Raw genomic sequence first — 23,822 nt, 5'->3', positions numbered from 1 at the left:
CCCGGGGGTCCTGGCGGCAGGGGCCCACTCACAGGGGAACCAGCCACCAGTACAGAGGGTCCCCTCTCTGGACGGCAAGGGTTCACGGGTGCTCATCTTTACGAGCACGTGCTGGACACTCCCAGAACTGCCCCCCAGTTGGTCCCGTTTCCACGGGCGTGGGTTGCCATGCCCTGAATGTAGAGGGCGGCCCAGGAACTCGGGAGGCGGGGGTGCGCTGTGGGCAGGAGCCGCCGCGGCCCCAGCTCTCTGTCCGGCTCGGGGCCTCATCCCTCGGACCACGCGGGATTGCTTCCTTCCTTCCGCTGTGCCCGCCCGGGGAGTGTGCCGGGAACCGTGGGCTGCATTAATGGGTTGCAGGAGATTTTTAAAAATCAGGATCTCTTGAACATAGGATAGGAAATGTTTTTGGTCTCCTTGTCTCCTCTTGCCATCTACAACAAATCCCATCAGCTCACCACAGGGATATTTCTGGAAGCAGTAAGGTCTAAGGGCAGGCAGTGCACGTTCTCCTGAACCCTCTCTCCCCATGTTGGGGGTCCAGAGACTCTGGAGGCCACAGGGCACGGCAGCTGTCGCGGTGTCTCTCAGAGCCACCTGCCCGGTGTCCCAGACGCGCACAGAGAGGTCTTCACGCTCTGGGCACGTTGTACCAGCCGAGGCTTCTTGACTCCGCTGCTGGGGGTTTTCAGTCAGCTGAGCTGTGCGCCCCCGTGGTCAGCGCAGGTGTCCCCCTGTCCCCTGCCCCGCAGCGCCCGCCCTGGACGTGGACTGGCAGAACAACACGACCTTCGCCTCCTGCAGCACCGACATGTGCATTCACGTCTGCAGACTCGGCTGCGACCGCCCCGTCAAAACCTTCCAAGGACACACGGTGAGTGTCCCTTCTGGCCACGGGCCCCCGCTTCCCGAGAGGCTGCCTTGTGGCACTGCAGGGGGCTGGATTCACCCCCCTGTGGGCAGGCCGCAGCCCCAGGACCGACCCTGAGACCCAGGGCCCGACTCTGCCGAGAGGACTTTATCAAGTGGCTGTAGTGAAAACGGCGCCTGCGGTGGGCGAGCGGCTGGGGGCACTGGCAGAGAAGGGGACTGTGCAGTGGGTGAGCGGCTGGGTGCACTGGCACAGAAGGGGAACTGTCTTCTTAACAGCCCAGTGGGCCTGTGAGAACGGAGGAGTAGGGGTCTGAGAGGGAAATCTCGGGGAGGGGGCTCCGCAGCAGGTGGGAGACGGCGGGGACCACAGCGATGAGCTGATGGACAAACGGCTGGAAGCCCGGGCAGACTCAGAAAGGCTTCGTGACCCGTGGGCCGAACGAAGCTGATCCGTGCAGCGGGGAGCGGGAGAGCGCAAACATCGTATGAAGCGTTCACGGCCACTTTTCCTAAATGTGGTGGGAAATACCCGCCCCGGATCCAGGAAGCTCCGAGGCTCATGGGATTCCTCGGAGTAGGGGCACAGCCGGATCCCGGTCGCTTTACCAGACCAGATCCCTGGAGTCTCCGAGCCGCCCCCCACCCCCCCGCCCTCCTGGGAGACCTGCCCGGCAAACACCGCTGTCCTCAGCACCAGCTCGTTTCCGCAGACCCCCCTCTTCCAGCGGCTGCCCCCCTAGGCCGCTGCTTCCGGAGCACAGGCCTCAGCAGTCCCGTTACATCTCGGGTCTCTAAATCGACGCCCCTTCTTTGAGTTTTCTGTCTCTTCCTCTCTCCCCTGACGCTACACTCTCTCCAGACTTTGAGTAGACGTCTTCGCGGCTTCCAGGTGTCCCTGGTAGGACCCCCCCCCCATAACATTTTTAAGTGGGGCTTCTCGCCGCTCACCATCTCACACGAGACATGAGCTGATGTAGTTTCTCCTCCCAAGACGGCGTGGGACATCCCTGGGTGTGAGCCATCCCTGGGCGTCTCCTGGGAATCGTGGCTTGGGTTGCGGAAGTGCGCAGAAAACGCCACTGTGGGAGGAGCTGGTGCCCCCCGCGAGGGGTCTAGCTGGGGACAGTCCGTGGGCCGGGCTCTGCGCTCCTGGGCACGGAGAGATGAATCCAGAGGGTGTCCTCAGTGGCTGTGGCCAGAGCCCCCAAGGCTGCCTGTGCTGGCTGAGCCCGTCCCCGGGGCAGGGCCTGCCTTGGGCCCCGGGTTCCCGTGGGGTCTGGCATGCACGTTCTCGTGCATACGTGCGAGCGCACACGCACACACGCCCGTTTCTGGTCCAGCCGGTCTGTTCTCCTTTAGCCCAGCCAGTAGGCTGTTCCTGGGCCTCCCGGGCGTGCGTCCTCCCTTTTTCCCAGGCCGTCCACGTCCGTACTGTGGGGAACAGACACGGCCTGTCCCTGCTCCACGTCATGCCGTTCCCAGCCTAGTGTCCTTAAGTAATATGACCAGAAAATTTATCCAAATCAGAGTACTTCAGAGTGGGAAATTAGTAATCGTGGGTCTGAAATCAGGCACTTGTCAGGCTGGGATGACAGACGCGAGCGGGACCCTACATGGGCTGTAGTGATGCTGCTGGAAAGCTACGAGACCCACGGCCTTGCTCCCACCAGTGCTCGTCACGGTGCCCACTCCAGGCCCGGTGCCTCCCCGCCACCTCCATATGGAGGCCCAGCCGGTTCCTTTAGAAACACCCGTGCCTCGAGGGGCCTGGGCCAGCATCCTGTGGGATTTCACCTTGGGGTCATCCGGTCCCCAGTATGGGAAGGCTGCTTGCAACCTCTTTCCTTTCTGTCCCCGAAAGCACACAGCAGCTGCTTGCTGGCACTTTCTACCCGTGCTGGGTGTGGTATCTGGCTTACTTGCTGTTTGCTCGGGATTTCTGGCCCCCCTCCCTCAGGGATTTTGTGTGCAGGTGTATTCCTAACAGTTACCCTGTTTCATTTCAATCCTGCCTTCACCCTGGATTAAACCCTCCTGTGTCTGAGATCTTAAACCTTTGCCTTCCACCACCCACAGCCGCAGCACAAACAGAGGGGTCTTGTAATGGGTTCAGACAGGAGGTAGCTGTGGTATTCAAAGTGTGCAGGGGGTGCGCCTGGGTGGCTCAGGGAGTTAAGCCTTTGCCTTCGGCTCAGGTCATCTCAGGGTCGTGGGATGTGAAACCCGTGTTGGGTTCCCTGCGCAGGGAGGAGCTTGCTTCCCTCTCTGTGTGCCTGCTGCTTTGCCTACTTGTGATCTCTCTCTCTGTGTCAAATAAAGTCTTTTTTTTTTAAAGACTTATTTATTTGACACACAGAGATCACAAGTAGGCAGAGAGGCAGGCAGAGAGAGAGGGGGAAGCAGGCTCCCGGCCGAGCAGAGAGCCCGATGTAGGCCTCCATCCCAGGATCCTGAGATCATGACCTGAGCTGAAGGCAGAGGTTTTTAACCCACTGAGCCACCCAGGCGCCCCCAAAATAAATAAAATCTTGAAAAAAAAATGAAAGCATGTAGGAAAGCGATTTTCCAAGTTCGTTTAGGATAACCACGGTCTTACTCGTTTTCTGCGCTGCCGTGGATTGAATGTGAATTCATCGACTCCCTCGGAGTGATTTTCTTGTCTTAGAGAAACGTAGGTGAGGGTGCCTTTGGCTCTGCGCGTATGTAGGCGTGGAAGGCAGAGTGAGAGAATGGAAGCTAATGGGAAAAGCAGCAAGTGCGGGGTTTCCAGTGGCGTCCTTTGAGACGCGGCCTAGATGCAGGCTCCTTGTAGCCCCGACGGGACGCTGCTGCCCCCTGCTGGAAGGCCGTGGAACCTGCTCACACGCCTTTCTCAAACCCTTGGCTCTTTCAGAACGAGGTCAATGCCATCAAATGGGACCCTTCCGGAATGCTGCTGGCGTCCTGCTCCGATGACATGACGTTAAAGGTAACGCGGTCCGAGAGGGCGGGTGTCTGATCCGCGACAGCCACACACACTCAACGCGGAGCTCGCGTTCCCTGCTTTTCCGCAGAGGACTCTGTTCCCGGCCCCCTCTCTGCCTCTGTGCTCTGTCCCCGTTTCTGACTGGACATCACTGGCCTGCGGCTAACTCCTGTTGATGCATAGAGGGTCCTGCTGACACGCCTTCCCTCCCACGGCCGTGTCGCAGGAGCCCGCGGCGTGAGTGATGGCCACTGGCCCCTGGCCGGAGAGACGGCGTTTGCTCATGTGGTCCCTCCCCCATTCCCTAGATCTGGAGTATGAAGCAGGACACGTGCGTCCATGACCTCCAGGCTCACAGCAAAGAGATCTACACCATCAAGTGGAGTCCCACCGGTCCTGCCACCAGCAACCCAAACTCCAACATCATGCTAGCAAGGTAAAGGACCGCCGGCCCCCAGCCCCCGGTGCCGTTCCTAAACGCAGCCTTGCTCACGGGGGCGGAGCCGGCCGTGGGGCCAGTGAGAGCCCGTCGTATGCAGCGAGAACGGGAGATTTCGCTGAGGCGTGTGGCCAATTTGTGCATGCCCTTCCGAGCTAAGGGACATGGTGAGCTCGCTTTGAAAGTGTCCAGAACACTGAGGTGACACCTAACTTGAGGTAGGAATCGTCTGAACCATGAGGCTGGCAGGAGGCGCGGCTCTCACTGGGCTTTGGTGAAGGTGCTTGTTAAGACAGAGCAAGGAAACGGAGCTCGGTGTGGACATGAGGCGTGCTTTCCCCTTCCAGCAGCAGGCGGGGAGCGCTGCGAGCGAGGACGCAGGGCTCCCCAGCTCCGGCCAGACCGGACCAGCCCGACAGAGTGAAGGCCTAGGGCCGCAGCACTGGGAAGAGTGGCGTGGCCGGTCAGGCCAGAACCGGGGCTCGCTGGAGAGGCGGGAGGGAACGTTGAACTCTAGGTGCTGTGTTTTCCAAGGAGCATTTAGAAGGCGAACTGAAGAGATTCCGAGACTTAATGCCAGGGTCGCGGGGCGTGTGGAGAACACAGTCGGAGGCCGTGTGGGAGAGCGGAGACTTGGCGGGGACGTTCCCGGACCTGCAGGGCTTGCTTGGGCAGTGGTGGGGAGGGGAGCTGTGGGCACAGGCAACGGGTGGCAGGCAGGGAGAAGGTACACATTTGTGACGTAGCAGTGGGGTGCGCAGCTGCGCCAAGCAGTGAGGACTCTCACATGCCGCAAGTGCTTGACCCAGGACCGTCGCTTAGAAAGTCTGGAAGGGAGTCCTACGTCCGCGGAGATCCTAGGACCACAAGAACACGACAGCCATAATTCCTTTATTTCTGGTCCGCGTCCTAAATTCGTGTGCGAAAGAACACACCGCCATCGGTTTGGATGGCCCGGAAGGTACTTGCATGTTACGTGGTACCTGTGACCAGCATAAATGGTCCTTTTCGTGAACCGGTAGGCGGGGAACGTTCCTGCGGAGAGACAGAATGCCAGGGAACAGCCGTGGCCTGTGTTGTTCTTTCGCGGTGGAAAATGCCCAGATCTGCAGCCCGTGGCAGTGGGATCACATATTTGGATGTGATAGTTACTTCATTCCTGTCGGATTGAGCTCTATGCCATTTGCCCTTTTTCCACACGATGGGTGTCATTTTAATTGCTGACAATAGATGTTATGTTTCAAATTACAAGAGCATTTTAGAAAGTGCGGTAGTTGCGCTGTGGAACTATTTATCATTCGTATCGGTAGGAAATGCAGTGCGAAATTCATGTGGGTGTCAGCTTGTGTCCCCAGTAACAGCCCGGGACAGAAGGGAGGGAGGGAGGGAGGAAGGGAAGAGAGGTGTGTTGGAGAACCGTGGCCTTGTTTTCAACACGTCCGACTCACGTTTTGGAGGAGTCATGCCCGTTTGTTGTCTCCGGACCATAAGAACTTGAGAGGGGAGCTTGTGCTCCCCGTCAGACGTCTCAGGGAGGCAGAAAGCCCGCCAGGTGTCCCCGCGGTGACGTCCCCGTGGTGACCTGCTGTCTCCTGCCTGCAGTGCTTCGTTCGACTCCACGGTGCGGCTGTGGGACGTGGAGCGGGGGGTGTGCACCCACACACTGACCAAGCACCAGGAGCCCGTCTACAGCGTGGCCTTCAGCCCCGACGGCAAGTACCTGGCCAGTGGCTCCTTTGACAAGTGCGTGCACATCTGGAATACTCAGGTAACCCCCCGATTCCTGGGACCAGTGCTTGCCGAAGGGAGGGCCCCAACAGCGTTTCTGGGGACCCGGGCTAGGAGCGGCAGCTGCGGAAGTTGGTGCTTAGTAAGGATGAGTTGCCTCAGGAGAAGGCGTGGAGGCAGCCCTCCCTGTGCGGGCAGAGCCCCGGCTCCGGGCCACCTGCCCTGTGCTCTGTGGGGGCTGTGGGTCTTCTCCCCGAGGGTTCCCCCATCTCCTGTGTGTTCAGCTCCCCGGCAGCAAACACTACCCGCTCATCCTCGTGTCGGGCACGCGCAGGTGCAGAGACACAGCCGTGCGGGTGCGGAGGTTGGGGGTACAGGGGCGTCCCCCGCCCCAGGTGTCCAGGAGCCAGCCGCTGGGCCGAGGCCAGCCCTGACCTCCCCTGCACCGCACCACGTCCCGTGGCTCCCGGAGCAAATGAAGGACACCGGTGAGCGGGGCTCCTGCCGTTACGTTTGGGCAGCAGAGCATAGGCCAGTAATGGGCTGTCCTGTTCTCAGAACGGAAAGGAGACAGGATTTGATTAAATGTAGCCACTGTAGGTTTCTCTGGCCATACCTGAGGACAGCAGAGACCGGAACATGGAGACTAGAATGGACAGGAACTAGCAGAGTACAGAGCACCGTGTTGGGCAGTCAGCTCTTGGTTCTCCTCATGGAGGGGAGACGGTGGTATGGTGGGAGTCCTTGAAAAGGGCCTGCGATCCATTTTGTCGGAATTCAGGATGGATCAGATGGCTTCCTTGCTCCCCTTTTTGTCTGACCGGCTGACATTCAGGTGTCTCAATTCTTGTCCCTCCCCCTTGGGGCAGGAGGAGGTGGTGGATGGGCCAAGGTAACGAGTATAAGGGTGCAGGGGTCCACTGAGACCCCAGGCTTCCCAGGGACTGCCTTATGTAAGCCACAGCCTTGGATAGGCCCCCTGGAGAACACATCCCAGGGACAGCATGCCAGAGCCCCTTCATGAAACAGTTCCCGGAAGTCCTGCTGGACGGATCTGTAAAGGGACATCGGTTGTAAGGTGCTGTCTGCTGTCAGAAACTCGTCAGATCCGATCCTCCCCTTTGTATAAATCACAACGCTCCTGGAGACATTTTATTTTTGTAAAGATTTTATTAGTCTAATAGATTTTTTTTTTTTTTTTTTTGAGAGAGAGAGAGAGAACGAGAGCCGAAGTGGTGGGGGAGACAGACGGAGAGGGAGAGGCAGACTCCCCACTGGGTGGACCCTGAGATCATGACCTGAGCCGGAGGCAGAGGCTGAACAGACTTGAGGCACCCAGGCGCCTCCATTGATGGTTTTAATTAAATTCTCCACCCAGTGTAGAGCTTGAACTTCCGACGCCATGGTCAGCGGTCATATTGTCTACCCGCTGAGCCAGGCAGGCACCCCCGCTCAGAGTTCTGTTTCAGAGAAAGAAAGGGGGAGAGTAGTGGGGGGAGGGGCAGAGGGAGAAGCAGGCTCCCAACTGAGTGGGGACCCCAATGTGGGGTGCCATCCCAGGACCCTGGGATCCTGACCTGAGCCACCCAGGCGCCCTCTTTGAGACATTCTAAAGCTCACTTTAATTCTCCATGAGATGGCTCCCCTCTAAACACAGAACAAACCTGGAACACTGTTGACGTGTCCCTTGCTGGTTCCCGTCTCCCAGGAACAGCGGCCACCAGCCACCATCTATGTGGCACCGTTGGTCACGGGCAGGGAGGGGCGCCAGGGTCACACAGCCTGCCATGTTGGGGCCAGGCCACGGCCCCTGTACATCATGTAGACTCCCAGAGGTAGGAAGTCTGAGAGGCGGGATCTGCAGCCACCAGAAAGTTCGCTGAAAAGCGTCGGAACTTGTGTGTGTCTGGAAACTCGAGGGACGGGCTGTGCGTGATGTCCCAGTGCACCAGCGTCTCGGGGGCCTGCCCGGAGCAGTGGCTCGTGCTGGCGCGTCCGTGCACCGCGCACACGTATCTACTAGTAACGGCGGCTTTGCTTTGCAGAGTGGGAGTCTCGTGCACAGCTACCGAGGCACCGGCGGCATCTTCGAGGTGTGCTGGAACGCTCGTGGGGACAAAGTGGGCGCCAGCGCGTCCGACGGCTCTGTAAGCGGCCCCTGCGGCTTGTGGGCAGGGCGGGGCGAGGGTGGGAAATGGAAAGGCTGGGCGGTGGACAGCTGCCCGCAGAGTCCGGGGGCTGTGATCGGGGGGCCTGGCCCACGGCGGGTGTGGAAAGAATGTGTCTGCGGTGAAGGAAGCTTCTGGGCTGGACCCCACAGGGCGGGCCCCATGTGAGCACGACAGACTCCTCCTCCCTCCCTGGGGGTCACTCTGTTTCACCTTCTCGGGAAAATTGGTGGTTCTCAGTTGTGGGGATTCTGTCCCCCTGCGGACGCTGGGCAACGTCCGAGGCATTTGTGGTTGTACCTCCTTTGGAGGGGGGGATGCTGCGAAGCCTCCTCTGGTGCCAGGACGGCCCCCAAACAGGGAAGTGGCTGGCCCTCCGTGGCACGGGTGCTGAAGCTGAGAAACTTGCTCCTGCCTCAGTTCCACACTGGTGCCCCCGACCTGGGCCCTGGGGTGGTACAGGCATGGCCTTTCCTTCCCCAGGTGTCCCGGCTCCCAGTGGTCCAATTCTGGTCCCGTGAGATGGCTCGCTTTTTGAGTCATTCCTGCACCTCATCTCCGAGGCAGGGGGGCAGCAGGGGACAGGCTTTCCGAGTGTCCGCGTGGGCCCCACTGCCCCCAGCACGCGTGTGCTCGGGCTTCTCATCTGCCCTGTTACATAAGCGTCTGCCGTCATTTGTTCCCAGCCCTGCCCTTGACCTGGCGTTTCCGTGCAGGGCTGTTTGCTGGGGATTGGTCGGTCACGTGCGCAGACATGCGCCTCCTACTCGAGGTTCTCTGAATCTTCGTGACTGTGTGCCGATGAAACTTTATTCATAAAACACAGGTGACGGGCCACATTTGGTCCAAAGGCTCAAAAGGCATCCCAGTGTCGTCTGTGAAAATAACAGGCACTTCCTGGTTCCTTTCTAGGTGTGTGTTTTAGATCTTCGGAAGTAACCACAAACTCTTTCAGAAAAGATATCTCACGGACCAGCAGTGAACGTGTGAGGTCGCAGCGCTCACCAGACAGTCTACCCGCTCCGAAGCTGGACGGACTTGACTCGCATTAGGGTGTCCTTGGAAATCAGCTCCTCCCTGCCCACAGGAGTCTCTACTTTTTCGTAACCTTCATCAAGAAGTTTAAGACAGAAACATACACAGTCCTATCGAAGGGGGAAAGAACGGTTTCCACCCACAACACTCAGCCTGGGAAGCACGAAGCCACCAGCTCAACGGCGCGTGGTTTGGTTTCCATCCAGAACAGGCTCTGATGGCCGAGAGGAGAAAAGGAGGGGGGAAGAAAGGAAAAGAAAGAAAGGAAAAAAAAAAAAAAGCTGTGCCAAAAAAAGAAAAAATGAGAAAAATGCTGTGATAAACCAAAAGGGGGGTAGGGGTCTCTCCCCCACGTGGCGGGTTTTTCCCCGACAATTTGGACACTACAGTTCTCACACAGGATGTTCAAAGACCAGTTTGTACCGCTGAAATGCGCGACTTTGTAATCCCAACACTTTCTATTTTCTAGAATCTTCTTTGTCCGGTGGTTTTTCTATTGGCTGGAATCCTGTCGTCTGAGGGCCTTCGGTCTGAGATGGAAACTGTTTCTGGTTTGTTGCTTCTTTCCCGTTGTCCGCCCCCTCCCCCGCACCCCCGTCCCCGGCTCGGTGTGGTCTGGGTGCGCCGTCCGCCCTCGCACAGGCCGCCTGGTGGGCGCCGCGACGGAATCCTGGACGGACGGCTGTCCCGCACCCCTCCCCCGCCCCTCGCTCACTCTCTCTCTGACCCTTTCTCACAGTTGCTTCGGATCTTCGGTCTCAAGGGCACTTTCGGCGCGTACTAAGTGCTTTATGGAAGCAGGCGGGGCAGGGGGACTTTTTACAGGAGAAAAAAATACTTATACGAGAGAGAGCCCGGAGTATTTTTGGAAAAAAAAAAATATTTTTATGTTAAAACAATTTTAAAATCCTAAAAATGGCCATCAGACATAGAGAGCTTTGTGTGATTCATATTTTAGACAAATTCTAGGAAGACACAGGCAGGGTCTGAGGTCGCTTTTTCCTTTCCCTTCAGCTTTGTGAATGGTGGTGAGGAGTGTGGGTGGGAAAGGTCGGTCCTGCGCGTGGGTCGTGAGCTCGCCCTGCCGCCCGAGAGAGAGAGAGAGAGAGAGAGAGAGAGAGAGAGCGAGCCGAGCACCTTCTGGTTCGGAGGCGAGCCCTGCACCTCACCGGGCGCGGGCCCCCGAAGCCGGCAGGAGCGCGGGACGGCGGCGCTCTGACCCCAAGCAGCATTCCCCAAACCACAGGGCACCGAAGACGCCACCGCAGCTCGCAGCTGGGCTCAGTGTCCCCTCGGCAGCTCGTGGGCGGCGCGACAGACACCGAGAGCAGGGTGGCCCGTCCTTCCACGCGGACATCAAAGGCTCCAGGATCTCCCCTGGTCTCCCAGTGACAGCAACGAACGGGGCAGGCAGATGTTCGGTCCCGGAGGGGAATTACATAGGTAGAAGCGTCACTAATAATTTCTGCTGTCTTCATAATTTCTCTCTCTCGCAGGAGAAGAGGAGAAAGATTTTTTTTTTTTAAATGAATCTTTTTACTGTTTTTAAAAAATTAAACATGGCTTTCTGTTCCTAGAGGAGTTTCCTTTCATTGGATCAGGTGACCTTTGTGCTCTGGTCATAACCGGACACGGACCTAGTTTTTAAGTGAGCAGCGGGGAAGGCGTGGAAGAGAAGGCCCTTCGCCACCTGCTCCCCGGCGGGCACAGGAAGGGATGAACTTGGCCAGGCCTGAGGGCAGGGGTCCGGTCGTGGGCAGGCGTCCGCTGGGTCGCGTGTCCCAGCAGCGACACGGGATGTCCGTCAGAGGGTGGCACCCACCCACACAGCTGAAACCCCACGGGCAGGGCGGGCCGGGGCTCCCTGCGCAACTTGGAACGCGCCAGGCCCAGCTACGAAGACCGCAAGACCTAGAAAATGCTCTGTGGACGACGTGGGGATTTCCTTCAGGCTCTGGTGCCGCAGGGCTTAGCCCAGGGGTCTGGGTCCCGCCCTCTTTGGAGAGGGCAGACAAGGACTTGCTGGCCCTAAGGCGTCCCTGGGTTTGGGACGCGGTTTGCTGGGGGTCCAGGCCAACACCGTCTCGACTCCCTGTGCAAGTTTCAGTGTCCCCTGCACAGAGAGTAAGTTGTTAAGGAGAGCCCCGTGGTCAAGACATCCTGGAAGAAGGGGTTCACTAGGCAATCTTCACAGAGAGGTTGGGAGCCCGGGCGTCAGCCTCCCGAGGACACTCAGCCACTTGGGAACCAGGATGTAAGAGCCAAGGGCCACAAGACCTCGCACGCCACAGGCTCGACCCTGTGTGCAGGAAGGAACGAAGCCAGAGAGGACGGAGGCCAACCGCCAGCATCCCCGGCTGCCCCGAGCTGCCACGGCACAGGCGCTCCCCACAGGTCTGAACGGGGACCGACTGAGCGCGCGGCCCCTGCCGTCCAGCCCCGCCCTCGGCACGACAACTGCCATCCGTGGAGCCTCCCACACTCGCCCTGTGGCCCAAAAGCCGGTGGAGCCCCCTCCGTCCTCGCGGGATGGCCCGTGGGAGAACGCACTGTCCGTCCCTGCTGACGGCGCTGATCGCGGGGAAATGCTTCTGTCCCTGGGACCAGAGGGAACCTTGATTCTGCGATCACGGTAACACGGCGGTGCGGCCCAGGATCCGCGGGTGGGTTTCTAGTGACCAAGAGCAAGGGGATGCTGCCCTGCGGCGGGGGCCGGGAGGGCCAGCTGGGACCGGGCGTCCAGCCGCCGACCCCACACGGCACCCGGGGCGTGACGCTTGTCTTGTCTTTCTGAACCGAGATCACGGAGCCACGTGAAGTGCACTTTGTCAGATGTAAGGGTCTGCTTTGTTGTTATTTTTAACCTTCTGCTCCACCTTTTTCTTTTTTTAAATCGTGTTTCTTGTCAAATGCAGAAATGTTCCTTCCGCCGCTCACTGAGGTTTTGAATTCTGGCTTCTGCGGTTTTTATTGTCTGTGTCAGACGTACAGCCAGACGCGGTCCCCTGTCTGCGTGTTCTCTCGACCCCGGCCCATCGCCTCCGCCCCGTCCTGTCCTCCGGCCCACTCACCCTCACGCGCGGAGAAGAGTCACCTTGTGCGTCGTAGCTCCTTTGTTTCCAGAGAGAATCAACCGATCATACTCAGTGTCTTGAATAAATTGCTCTATTTTGATATTAGAGAACGTGGTGGGTGTGCTTTCTTGCTCTGGCGGGGTGGACCCGCGGGCCCAGGTTGACACACACGGATGGACGGACAGACGGAGACCAGATTCTGCGTTTTCCCAGGGAAACAAGTCACGTGCATCCCTCCAGGGTCGCTCTGGTGGACGGGACCGTGGGAACGAGCGCCCAGTGCGGGGGGAGCCGCAGTGCAGCCACGGCCGAGGGCTCTGCAGCGGGGGCACGTTTCCATCCGGGCCGGCGGCTGGAAACCATCTGAGCAGAGGGGTCTTGGCAGGTGAGTCTGGTAGGGTCTGAGCTCCAGGACGAGCTTTGAGCGACCCGGAGCACCCCGAGTCACAGCACACGGGGGGCTGCACGGTGCACACGAACCTTTGGCACAGGCTGACCGTCTGGTCTCTGACACGCGTCAACAGCACACGTCCCTTCAGTCGGTCGGCGGGTGCTCCAGAATTACGGGGTATTGTCCCCACAATTAGAAAGGAGTTGGGTGGGGAGGGGCGGCACGGTGCTGTTCAAGTACTTCTCTGCCCCACCAGACTTTGAGGTCACGGTGCCCTTCCCGCCAACTGCAACGTGTCCCTGCACCGGAACGCAGCAGACGGCTGGGGCCCCGGTGCTGTGGGGGACACCGCCCGCTGCTGCTGCTGCATTTTGACGACTCCGAAGTAGACCAAGCATGTCCCCCCGGTTCGGGACCTGAAGGTCCCAGGAACAGCCTAGGGTCAAGCATGGGAGAGCACAGGGCACGTCGGGGTCCCGGGGGATGGAGGCATCTTAACGCGTGGCTTTGGGGGAAGCCACAGCCTTAGACGGGGCGCTTCATACCAGACGGGAAACGCCATCCTTGTGTGTCGGGGAGCTCCAGGTCACGCGAGCGAACTTCCATGTGCGTCACACCCTGATGCAGCTGCTGATGGCTCCAGCTGGCTCTTCGTGCGGGCGGGAAGGCGTCCGGGCAGCTGGGGCTGCAGTGCCGCTGACGGACAGCGGGCCTGGGAACCTGCAGAACGCTCGGGCCGTGGCCGGATGTTGGTTTTTCCCAGTCTGGCTCCCTTTACTCTGAAACGTCTCCTCCATGACAAGGTAAGCCCCACCAGGGGACGCGTTTCCACGAGCAGCAGGACGCGGACGGGGTGTGGGAAACGGCCGCGGAGAGGGCGGGACGGTGCTCTGCACAGTGTCACCCACCGCGGACACTCGGACGCTCCGGAGAAGGGCTCAGACGAGGAACCCCCAGTTGTCATCCAGTGAAAGCAACTGGGAGACCCCAGGGAAACGGCCAGGGGCGGCGGGGGGGGGGGGAGTCTATGCAGATGAGACCCCGCCGGAGACGAAGGGGAGGGGTTGAGAGCAGAGTCCTTGAAAGGGACCTGGAAGGGCCACGAGTTGGAGGCCGCCTGGCAGGGTGCGGGAGTCACACGGAGGAGCCGCCCCCCATGTTCCCACCCAAACCGGGACCCCAGCCACGGGTGCCACCGTGTATCCAGCCCAGCCAGGCTCGGGGTTCCCAGGCGTCGCACCTTTCTGAAAACCTCCCGCCCGGCGCTGTCCCTGCTTTCCCGGCCCGGGATCTCTGCCCCTCGCGCCCCTGAGGTCCCTAGCACCGCCGGACCGGGAAGTGCTTCAAACCGGGCTGCAGCCGCGATCTCGTCTAGTCCCCGTCTGCGGCGCTTCTCCTCGTCACAGAGGGGCCGGTCGGGCTCCGCACGTGTCCCCGGTGCATCCACGGCTCGCTCAGTGCCCGCCACGGGGCCGTGAGGAGGGAGGCACCTTCGGGCCCCGCCCCGTCCCACCGCCCCCAGCTGTGAAGCAGACCCCGCGGCACGGTCGTCTGACCTGCAAGCTTCTGAGCCTGAGTCCCCTTGCGGCCGGCCGAAGAGACTGAAGCAGGACACGGGCCCTCCGAGGGCTGTCGGAGAAGCAGACCTGGCGGCCACACACAGACAAGAACAGGCTATGGGCCGGGTCGCATGCGGGCAGCTGCCGACGGCTCACAGCGGGCTGCGGCCGGCCTCCCTGACAGGCTGCTGTCGCCCCGTCCCCACCCCGGTTCTGACCTGGCCTGCGGCGGGGGCACGGCGGCCGGGTCCCGTCCTGCTGCAGGCCTGGGGAGGCCCGGGGAGCGAGGACTGGGCATCTCGGCGTCCAGGGTGGGCGTGGCCTGGCCTCGGGCCGGCGGGGGCGGGGAGGCCTCCTTCCGACGCCGGCGGTGACGGGATGTGACACAGAGTAAGAAGGCAGCCGCACGTGCACACGGGAAGCTCCGGGACGCTTCGAGTCACAGTGGGTCCACCCCTAGGAGCGCACAGCTCTGGGCACCTGACCACAGTCCAGCTGTGCCCGGAGGTCCCTCTGCCAGCAAGCGACTCTGCAACAATACAACTCTAGAAGCTTCTAGAAGCTTTTCTAAAGCAACCAGGAGTCGGCTGCCCGAAGGGAGGGGTCACGTTGTCCGGAGGCATCGGCGTCTGCCTTTTGTGCACACGGACCCACGGGGCTGGCCGCTCCCGGGCATGCCAGACACTTTCGCCCAGAAATAAAACACATGCTTAAAGCTTCAGAGCGCGCCCAGATTCCTGCGGACGGAAAGATTCCCGCCGACGCGGCGATCTACAGCGGGCTCCCAGGTTTGCTCAGACCGTGTCCCGCTCGGCAGGGGACCCACGGCTGCGCGGGGGACGCAGGCCTGGCGCGTGAAGGGCGCGGGCGCGGCCACCCCGGTCCTCCTGCAACCCCGGCACCGCCATCCCCCCGTGCGGCCGCGTCCACACTGGGCTCGAGAGCACCCCGCAGGGGTGCGGTTGGGACAGGAGCACGCGAGCAGGCGGGGGCTCGGTCACAGCGACGCTCGTTTATTCACTGAGCTCCGCAAGGCCCGGATCTGCGCGCCCGCAGCCGGCGGCCCCCTCGGAAAAGCCAAGGGCCACAAGCGTCCGGAGAAGCCACTCCCCCTCCGCTCCCGACCCTGCTCGAGGACCCCCTCCGCACAGACACTCCTTGGGAGGAAACCCTGACGGGGCGGGGGCAGCAGATCTGGGGGCAGCACGCGGTTCTGAAGACCGAGAAACAGAGCCAAGGACGTGGCGTCCAGACGCCCGTCCCACCCCTCACAGGTCTCCCTGGGGCTGGGGAACAGAGTCAACCTCCTTTTCGGGGCGGGGCTCCCGGGCGACGTGGATTTCAACTGTGCTGGCCTCGGAACCTGGGGAGGAAAAGAGAGAAAAGCCTGTGACGGTGCTGCCGCCTCGGAGGGGCTCCAGTCGGCCAGCGGTGCACGACCCGCGGGCACCTTCAGCCCCCGCGTCCTTTCTGCCAGGCCTCCGCACCGGGGGCCACGTGTGCGCCCCAGCCGTGGCCCGAATGCACACCAGCGGCGCACGCGGGCCGCTTCCGGGCCCTGTGCTGTCGGACGGGGGAGCACGGGATCGCGGCCCGCAGTGACCACAGGGGCGGCTGCCACCGGGGGCGCTGCCTTGGCCAACACGACCCCATGGCCACTGGGCCACCTGCACTCAAGCCCAGGAAGGGTCCAGCTGGGTGGAGACCACCGGCCCCCGTCAGACAAAACCACCTCGACATAGTCTTTCCTTCAGGCGCCTGTGTGGCTCAGTGGGTTAAAGCCTCTGCCTCTGGCTCAGAGCCCTGGGATCGAGCCCCGCGTCAGGCTCTCTGCTCAGCGGGGAGCCTGCTTCCCCCCCTCTCTCTGCCTGCCTCTCTGCCTGCTTGTGATCTCTGTAAAACAAAACTCTTTAAAAAAAAATCGTCTTTTCATGGCTGATGCCACAGGGTTTCAGGGGGAAAGTGGGAGCCAATCAGGGCAATTACTCCTGCCAACTGTGTCGTCCTGAAGGTCTACTCACGCCAGTGACACACCTTCCTTCAGAACCCCAGCGGGTCTGTTGGAATAGATGTCAGAATCATTCTTTTGTTCTACAAGTATCCAGGTATGCCTGCTGTGCGCCCGGTTCTAGGTTGGATGTGGGGAACACCCAGACGGAAGACATGAAGCATGGCCTTTTCAACTGTGCAAGGGCAAGTGACTGTCCTCCATGTCTCCAAATCCCAAACTCCATCCACCAAGGGGCTTTGCTGGCCACTGTAGTCTCCACTCATATTACACCCTCTGTTGACCCACAGCACTCAGGCACACTGGCTTCTCTCACACATCCAGCCCAGTTCTGGCACAGGGCCTTTGCACATCACTTCTCCCCATAAAGCTCGTTGCCAGCTTTTCTCACGGCTCCCTTCTATACCTCGTTCAGATCTCCATTCAAATGGCATCCGCTGTTCAGCGGTAGGACTGTCGCCTTCCAGATCTCTCCTCAAGGGCTCCCTCATCCTCAGGGACAAATGTAGGACACCCTATCTAGAGCCACACTCCTGCCCTTACGGGTTTGTGTTTCTTCACGACACCTCACGACACCTCTGGGCCACCCAGGATACTGTATAATCGTTTGCATTTGTCACTCCGTCTCTGCCGCCGCAGTGACCGTCCCCGTGGACAAGAAGGCGGCCTGCTGCAGTCAGCACAGTTACCGGCAGCGCCTCCGGAACACAGGAATGCAGAAGTACAGGACACACACGGTTGTGTGGGTGTGCACGGCGGAGCGAGGGCCTTGACGGCAGTGGCGGCTGCGCTAGGACACGGAGCGCTGAGTGGGACGGTGGAGCAGAAGGAAGGGGGGCGAGCGCCGTTTCCCAAGGGACACGAGCGGAGCCGCGGGGAACCACACGGGGAAGAGGACATTTGTGCTCTGTGGAGACGAGCAGACAGGAGGATCGGTGTCTGCGGAAGGTCTAGCAAAGCCTGAGCTACAGTTCAAGACGATGACCCGACCGAAACACCCCAAGCACAGCACCTCAGGGGCCCCCCTCCTGCCCCACCCAGACAGCCCTGCTGGGAGCGCAGTGGTCAGGGCTTCCTCCCAGGCCCGGGTTAGGAGTCCGGGAGAGCCGCGGTCTGAGGGCGCCAGACTCCGTCTCACGAGCCCCACGAAGACGGGGGACGCAGAAGACGGGCGGAGGCACAGACCCTGCTCACGGACCCCGCGGAGCTCTGGACGCCGGCGAGGACGGTGGGAGCCCGTCGGCTGGGGCGGGAGCCTGCTCTGCCAGGAGACCGGCAGCAGCCGGGAGGCCTTCCAGAAGCCACGGCTACGACGGCACTGCTGCTGGGGGAGCTGGTGGCACTTCAAAGAGACTTGGTTTTCACAGGGCCACGCGCTGCTGGTGAGGGCGTCTGAGCTCATGGGAACTGGTGGGGACTTCCGTGGGGGGACATCACGTGCTGACTTGTGATCAAGGTCTGGGCTGAGGACACTCCCCCTGGGACCTCACATTTCAGGACCTGCTCTGGATCCTGTGGCTTTTGAAGGGTTCCTGGTTCTTTTATCCTGCCCCGGGGCTCCGTGGAGAAGACGCATCTGTACCCCGACGGCCCTCCCAGATGCCAGCGCTGCCGTGGCCCACCCCGGCCCGCACCCAAGTCCCGGGGGCCTGCATTTCCATGGGTTTTCTCTTCTGGCCTTAAAGGTCTTCACGAAGACAGAGCGTGCTGGCTGAGCTAGTCTCGGAGAAGGTAGTCCAGTGCGGCCACTGGGGGATTTGCACTAGTTCTCAGTTGGTGCAAAGTGTGAACCCCTCACGCGTGTCCCTGCGGGGTGAGCAGATGCCGGCAAGCTCCTGGGGCCCAAGGGCCAGCCCCCCTTCCTGGTGCCTTGCTTTGACAAGCCCTGCCAGCCCAGACAGGTTCTTGGGAACTTCCTGGCCCCACGCAGGTGCACATTTCTGAAGTCACACTGGATGTCTCCCACACTGTCACCTGTCATTCCTGGGCTCCCCGAAAGCCCAGTCAGGGGGCACCCCCGAGCCAAAGAGATCATAAGACCCCGCGGCCTGGATCGCTTTCAGGGCCCTGACTTTGATCTAGAAAATGCACCAGAGTCAGAGCAGTGTCCTCCACACTTCCCTCGCAGCGGCCACCACGGGGCCACCTGGTGTCACACTGCGTAGGGCCGCAACAACCAGGAACGAAGATGAAGATAAGGACTCCCGAGAGGGACAGGCAATTGTGGGAGTGAGAACTGTGGAGGACACAGGGGAATTCAGGACGGAAAAGATCTGCTGGAGAGACGCGCATTCTGGAGAATGGGGGGCTGCGGAGAGAAACGGAACCTGGGGAGACACGGACTTGTAAGGACGCGACAGACTCAGGGAGAGAACGTGGCAAAGACGAGAACTGTGGGGAAGAACGGAACGAAGGGAGACGGGCGCCTGCGAGCAGGAACCGTGGGGAAGGGCAGAAGACTCGAGAAAAAACAGAATGGTAGGGAGGACAGAGCGTGGAGGAAAGCGGCACCGCAGGAGGCCGAGCTGGGGGGGACGATGAAGAACCCAGAATGGCGGCAGCGCGCGGGAACCTGCGGGAAATAACCCCAGAACCAGGCCCTGGACGGTCTGGGCAAGTGTGGGAGGCACAAGGCGCCGCAGGACACAAGGGATCGCGGGAGAGGAAGAACCAGGGCGGAAGGGATTGCATTGGAGGCAGGAGACTGGGCGTGAAACACGAGATTATGGGGAAAGAAGGAGAAATGTGCGACGGAATTGGAATTATGTCAGCAAAGGGATGACAGAGGGGAGGAGGGAGTTGTGAGAAAGAGCACTGCGGGGAAAGCGGGGCGGGGAGAAGAACAGGGCATGCGGGAGACCCAAGATCGTGGCGGTGAACGGGGAGTCGTGGGAATGAGAACTGGTAACGGGAAAGGGGATGAGGGAGAACAAAGGAAACGGCAAAATGTGTTCTGGGAGACGCAGAGACCCCTGAGAAACAACAACTGGGGGGAGAACGAGAACTGTGGGATCGATGTTATTTCTTCTCTTATCTGCGAATTTTTTTATCTTTTTAAACGACTTTATTTACTTGACACAGGGAGAGAGAGAACACGTGCATATAAGTGGGGGGGGGGCAGGGCGCCTGCGGGGCTCAGTGGGTTAAGCCTCTGCCTTTGGCTCAGGTCATGATCTCAGGATCCTGGGATCAAGCCCCACACAGGGCTCTCCGCTCAGCAGGGAGCCTGCTTGCTGCCCTCCCCGCCCCCGCCTGCTCCTCGGCCTACTTGTGATCTCTGTCTGTCAAATAAATAAATAAAATCTTCAAAAAAAAAAAAAAAAGAAAGCAGAAGGAACAGCAGAGAGATAGAGAGAAGCAGGCTTGAACAGGGAGCCCAACTCAGGGATCCAACCCAGGATCCTGAGACCATGACCTGTGTGGAAGGCACATGCTTATTAACCCGCTGAGCCACCCAGGAGCCGTGCTAATGTTTAAGTTTTCACTTAAAATTTCCATCACCTGGGGCGCCTGGGTGGCTCAGTCTTTGGGTGTCTGCCTTCGGCTCGGGTCATGATTCCAGGGTCCTGGGGTCAAGCCCCGCATCGGGCTCCCTGCTCAGCAGAAGGCCTGCTTCTCCCTCTGCCTGCTGCTCCCCCTACTTGTGTGTGTGCTCTCTCTCTCTCAATCAAACAAAGAAATAAAATATTTAAAAAAAAAAATTCCCGTCCGCTAACACACAGCGCAAGAACAGTTTCAAGCGCGCAGTCTAGTGTCCCCGCGTGCACACGACCCCAGCTGCTCCCTGCGAGGGCCCTCCTCTCCCCCATCGCTTACTGAACCCATTTCCCTCTGCCTCCCCTATGAACCCACCAGTTCGTTCTCTATAGTGAAGACTCTGTCTGGATTTCTACTTTCCACTTTTGTTCATTTTTTTGTTTCTTAAATTGCACATATGAGCAAAATCATATGATATCTGTCTTTCTTGGGTTTATTTCATTTAGCATAATACTCTCTCACTCCATCACGCCCCTACAAGTGGAAATATTTCATCGCTCTTTACAGCTGCATAATATTCCATGGGATCTTCTCCATGCATTCATGAGCCAATGGACACTTGGGCTGTTTCTGTAGTTTGCCTGCGGCAGACAATGCTGTTCTAAATGTCATGGTGTCGGAATCCCTCTGACTTAGAAATAGACCTGCCCTATAATCCAGCAACTGCACAAAGTACACGGAAAAACTAACTTCTGGGAGACCATCCTAAAATGCCTTAAAAAAAAGTCATTTATAAAAAAGACTTCTAAAAAAGTGATTTATAAAAAATACTAACTTTCAAAGATACACGCACCTCTACGTTTACCATAACATTAGTTACAACAGCTACACCATGGAAGCTGCCCAACCATCCATCACTACATGAATGGGTAAAGAACATACGGTATACATGCGCCATGGAATATTACTGAGCCCCAAAAAAGAATAAAAACTTGCCATTTGTAATGACGGATGTAGAGAGTATGATGCTAAGTGAAATGAATCAGAGAGACAAATACCATATGATTTCATTCATTGTGGAATTGAAGGAAGAAAATAAAAGAAGAAAAAGAAGAGATCAACAGAAACGAGGTGAGGTGGGGGGGAGGCGGGGATGGGAGAAGGAGGAGAAGGGGATTAAGAACACTCTCATGAGCGGTGAAGAATACAGCTGCGGGATCCCTACACTGTGGCCTGAAGCGCACACTGCTCGCCATGCTGCCATTTTCAAAGTAATAAGAGCATTAAACAGAACAACTGTGGAAAGAAACAGTAAATCATGGAAAGAGAAAGGGTTATGGGAGCGCGAGAATCGTGTGAGAAAAGGGAGCGGAATTAAAGGAAACTACAGAGAATTATGGGAGCCGAAGCTGTGGAGGAATGACAAGAAACTGGAGGACAGCACTTCGAGATAGAAGAGCAACTTTGGGGGCACCTGGGTGGCTTAGTGGGCTAAGACCCTGCCTTCTGCTCAGGTCATGATCCCAGAGTCCTGGGATCCAGTCGCACATCAAACTCTCTGCTCAGGGGAGCCTGCTTCCTCCTCTCTCTCCGCCTGCCTCTCTGCCTGCTTGTGATCTCTGCCTGTCAAAAAAAAAAAAAAAAAAAAGGAATATTTGGAAAGAGTGAAATGGTGAGAACACGGGGCGAAGGCAGAGAAAGGGGAATTCTGGGAGAGGGCCTTGTAGGGGAGACAAGAGACCATGGGCTTGAACTGGGTATGACAAGGGACAGCAATCATGGGACAGTGCATTCTGGGGCCGGGTACCAACTGTGCCTGTCGAGAGATTGTGAAGACTTGCAAGACAATAAAGCATCAAAAACTCTGGGCCAAAATGGGCAATTACTGGGAAGAAATACCTGTGAGAGCACCAGGGCAGCAGGCAGAACAAGGGATTACAGAACAGACGGGAAGAGTGTGGGGCAGAAAAGAAACGGGGAGATCTTGAGCGGGGCGGATAAGGGGAGCTGTGCGAGAAGAAACGGGGTGTGGGACAGGCAGGGGCCCGGCAGAGATACGGAACTGGGGGAGGAGCGCCTTGGGGGAGAAGCAGGGAACGGTGGGAGAAGGAACGGATTACGGAGGAGACCCGGGAACGTGGGAGACGTAAGCAATCCGGGAGGAGAAATGGCCTGTGGGAAAGGAGGACAACGGTGGCAGAGGGAATGGATCACAGGAAGGGTGGAGAGGGGCAGGACAAGCAATGGACGGTGCACAAGAGACGGGACTGTGGGGCACGCGAGAAACGGTGGGAGAAATGGCTCATGGGAAATGAGGGGCACGGCGACAGAAGGAACGGATGGTGCGAGATGCGGGGCACGGGGGAAGGAAAAAATGGCGGAGGGGCGACGTGAAGAATGGTAGGGAAGGGATGGATCGTGGGAGAGGCAAGAGACCGTGGGACAGACAAAGGATTATGGGAAAAGGGAGGAAAGGTGGAGAAGAAATGGTTTGTGGGAAATGAGGGGCGTGGCAACAGAAGAAATGAATTATGCAAGACGCCAGGCATGGTGGAAGCAGAAATGAATTATGGGAAATGGCGTGGCGACAGAAGAAATGGGTTGTGGGAGATGTGGGGCATACTGGACAAGTGGATTATGAGAAAAGAAGGGCGTGGCAACAGAAGAAATGGATTATGGGAGACGTGAGGCATGGTGGGAAAAGAAATGGATTATGGGAAATGAGAGGCATGTCAAGAGAAGAAATGGATTGTGGGAGATGTGGGGCATGGTGGGAGAAAAAATGGATTATGGGTGATGTGACGAATGGTGGGACAAGGAATGGATTGTGGGGGAGACAAGGGACTGTGGGAGAAGTGAAGCATGGTGGGAAAACAAAGGGACGGTGGGACGGGAGGAGAATAGTGGAAAAAGCAATGGCGTATGGGACACTACAGACATAGCAGGAAAAGCAGAGGATTGCGGGAGACGTGGGGCATGCTGCGAGAAGAAATGGTTTATGGGAGTTGGGGGACATGGCAGAAGAAGGAATGGTTGGAGACAGAAGGGACGGTAGAGAAGTGCAGAACAGCGGAAGAGGCGGGAAAGAGCTGGGGAGGCGGGGGACTGTAGGGGACTAGACAGTGGTGGCTGAAGGAATGGCCTATGGGAGAAAGACGAACTATGGGAGAGAAATGCCAAAGTAAGATGCAACTATCCCATAAATCCTCTCCACTAGGTTCTAAACATGCGACAAGCGACCTTGCAGGGGACGGACTGACGTTTCAACGAACCACGGAACCCCCCTCGTGCCCTGTGCGGCTCAGTCAGAATCCGCGACTACCACCTAGCCCCGCCCCTCTCATAGCACACCCCCTTCCTGTCACACACGCCGCCCCCATTCCATCTTCCACCACACCCCGCCGCATCCACAGGGACAACCAGGATGGGGTGGAAGGGACGGGTAGGGGGGGTTGGGGGGGTCGGGGGGGTCGGACAGGGCGCATGATGACCTCTCTCTCTCTCTGCCTGCTTCTCGGCCTACTTGTGATCTCTGTCTGTCAAATAAATAAAAAAGAATCTTTGAATACATAAAACAAAAAGCAGAGGACAAAAGCACAAAACGCCAACAGCTTCTGTTACAGACCGAGAACAGATCATCCTAAAACCCGTATGGAACCACACGAGACCTTGAATAGCCAGAGCAACCTTGAGCTATGGCGATCCCAGATGTCAAGATGTCTCCCTAGTATCAAAGCAATATGGTACCGGCACAAGGAAACAGACACACAGATCAACAGGACAGAACACGGAGCCCAGAAATAAACCCATGACTGCGAGGTCAAGTCGTCTTCAACAAGGGACAACAAAATACACCATCAGCGAGACACCGTCTCTTCCGCAAGCGGCACCGGGGAGGACGGGACGGCCACCCGCCGAGGAACGACACCGGACCACTTCCTCACACCGCACACCCAACTAGGCTCAACGTGGACTGAAGCCCCAAACGGGAGCCCTAAGAAGACCACAAAGACCCTCCAAGAGAGCACAGGCGGTCATCTCTCTGCCATCGGCCACAACACCACCCTCGCGACGCCCTCCCCGGGACCTCACGCCCCCGGGGGGC

The 23,822-nt window shown here is 58.7% G+C and overlaps 2 protein-coding genes across 5 annotated transcripts in view; one reads left to right on the top strand and one right to left on the bottom strand.

Annotated features, from left to right (window-relative positions):
• Positions 1 to 12,389, top strand: part of TBL1X (transducin beta like 1 X-linked) — a 196,306-nt gene extending 183,917 nt beyond the window's left edge. For all 4 annotated transcript variants that reach the window (XM_044235564.1, XM_044235566.1, XM_044235567.1 and 1 more), the window contains 6 exons: positions 753 to 874; positions 3,767 to 3,841; positions 4,147 to 4,274; positions 5,880 to 6,045; positions 8,051 to 8,152; positions 9,086 to 12,389. In XM_044235564.1, coding sequence (XP_044091499.1) covers positions 753 to 874; positions 3,767 to 3,841; positions 4,147 to 4,274; positions 5,880 to 6,045; positions 8,051 to 8,152; positions 9,086 to 9,112 — 620 coding nt within the window. In that variant the 3' untranslated portion in view covers positions 9,113 to 12,389. The remainder of the gene's footprint in view (positions 1 to 752; positions 875 to 3,766; positions 3,842 to 4,146; positions 4,275 to 5,879; positions 6,046 to 8,050; positions 8,153 to 9,085) is intronic.
• A 2,995-nt stretch (positions 12,390 to 15,384) lies between these two features.
• GPR143 (G protein-coupled receptor 143) overlaps positions 15,385 to 23,822 on the bottom strand; it is a 67,661-nt gene continuing 59,223 nt past the window's right edge. The window contains exon 9 of the mRNA XM_044234323.1: positions 15,385 to 15,595. Coding sequence (XP_044090258.1) covers positions 15,501 to 15,595 — 95 coding nt within the window. The 3' untranslated portion in view covers positions 15,385 to 15,500. The remainder of the gene's footprint in view (positions 15,596 to 23,822) is intronic.

The sequence above is a fragment of the Neovison vison genome, chromosome X (genome assembly GCF_020171115.1).
Source record: "Neovison vison isolate M4711 chromosome X, ASM_NN_V1, whole genome shotgun sequence".
Classification (NCBI taxonomy): domain Eukaryota; kingdom Metazoa; phylum Chordata; class Mammalia; order Carnivora; family Mustelidae; genus Neogale; species Neogale vison.
Note: the sequence above shows the minus strand (reverse complement) of the source record. Positions and strands in the feature narration are given on the sequence as shown.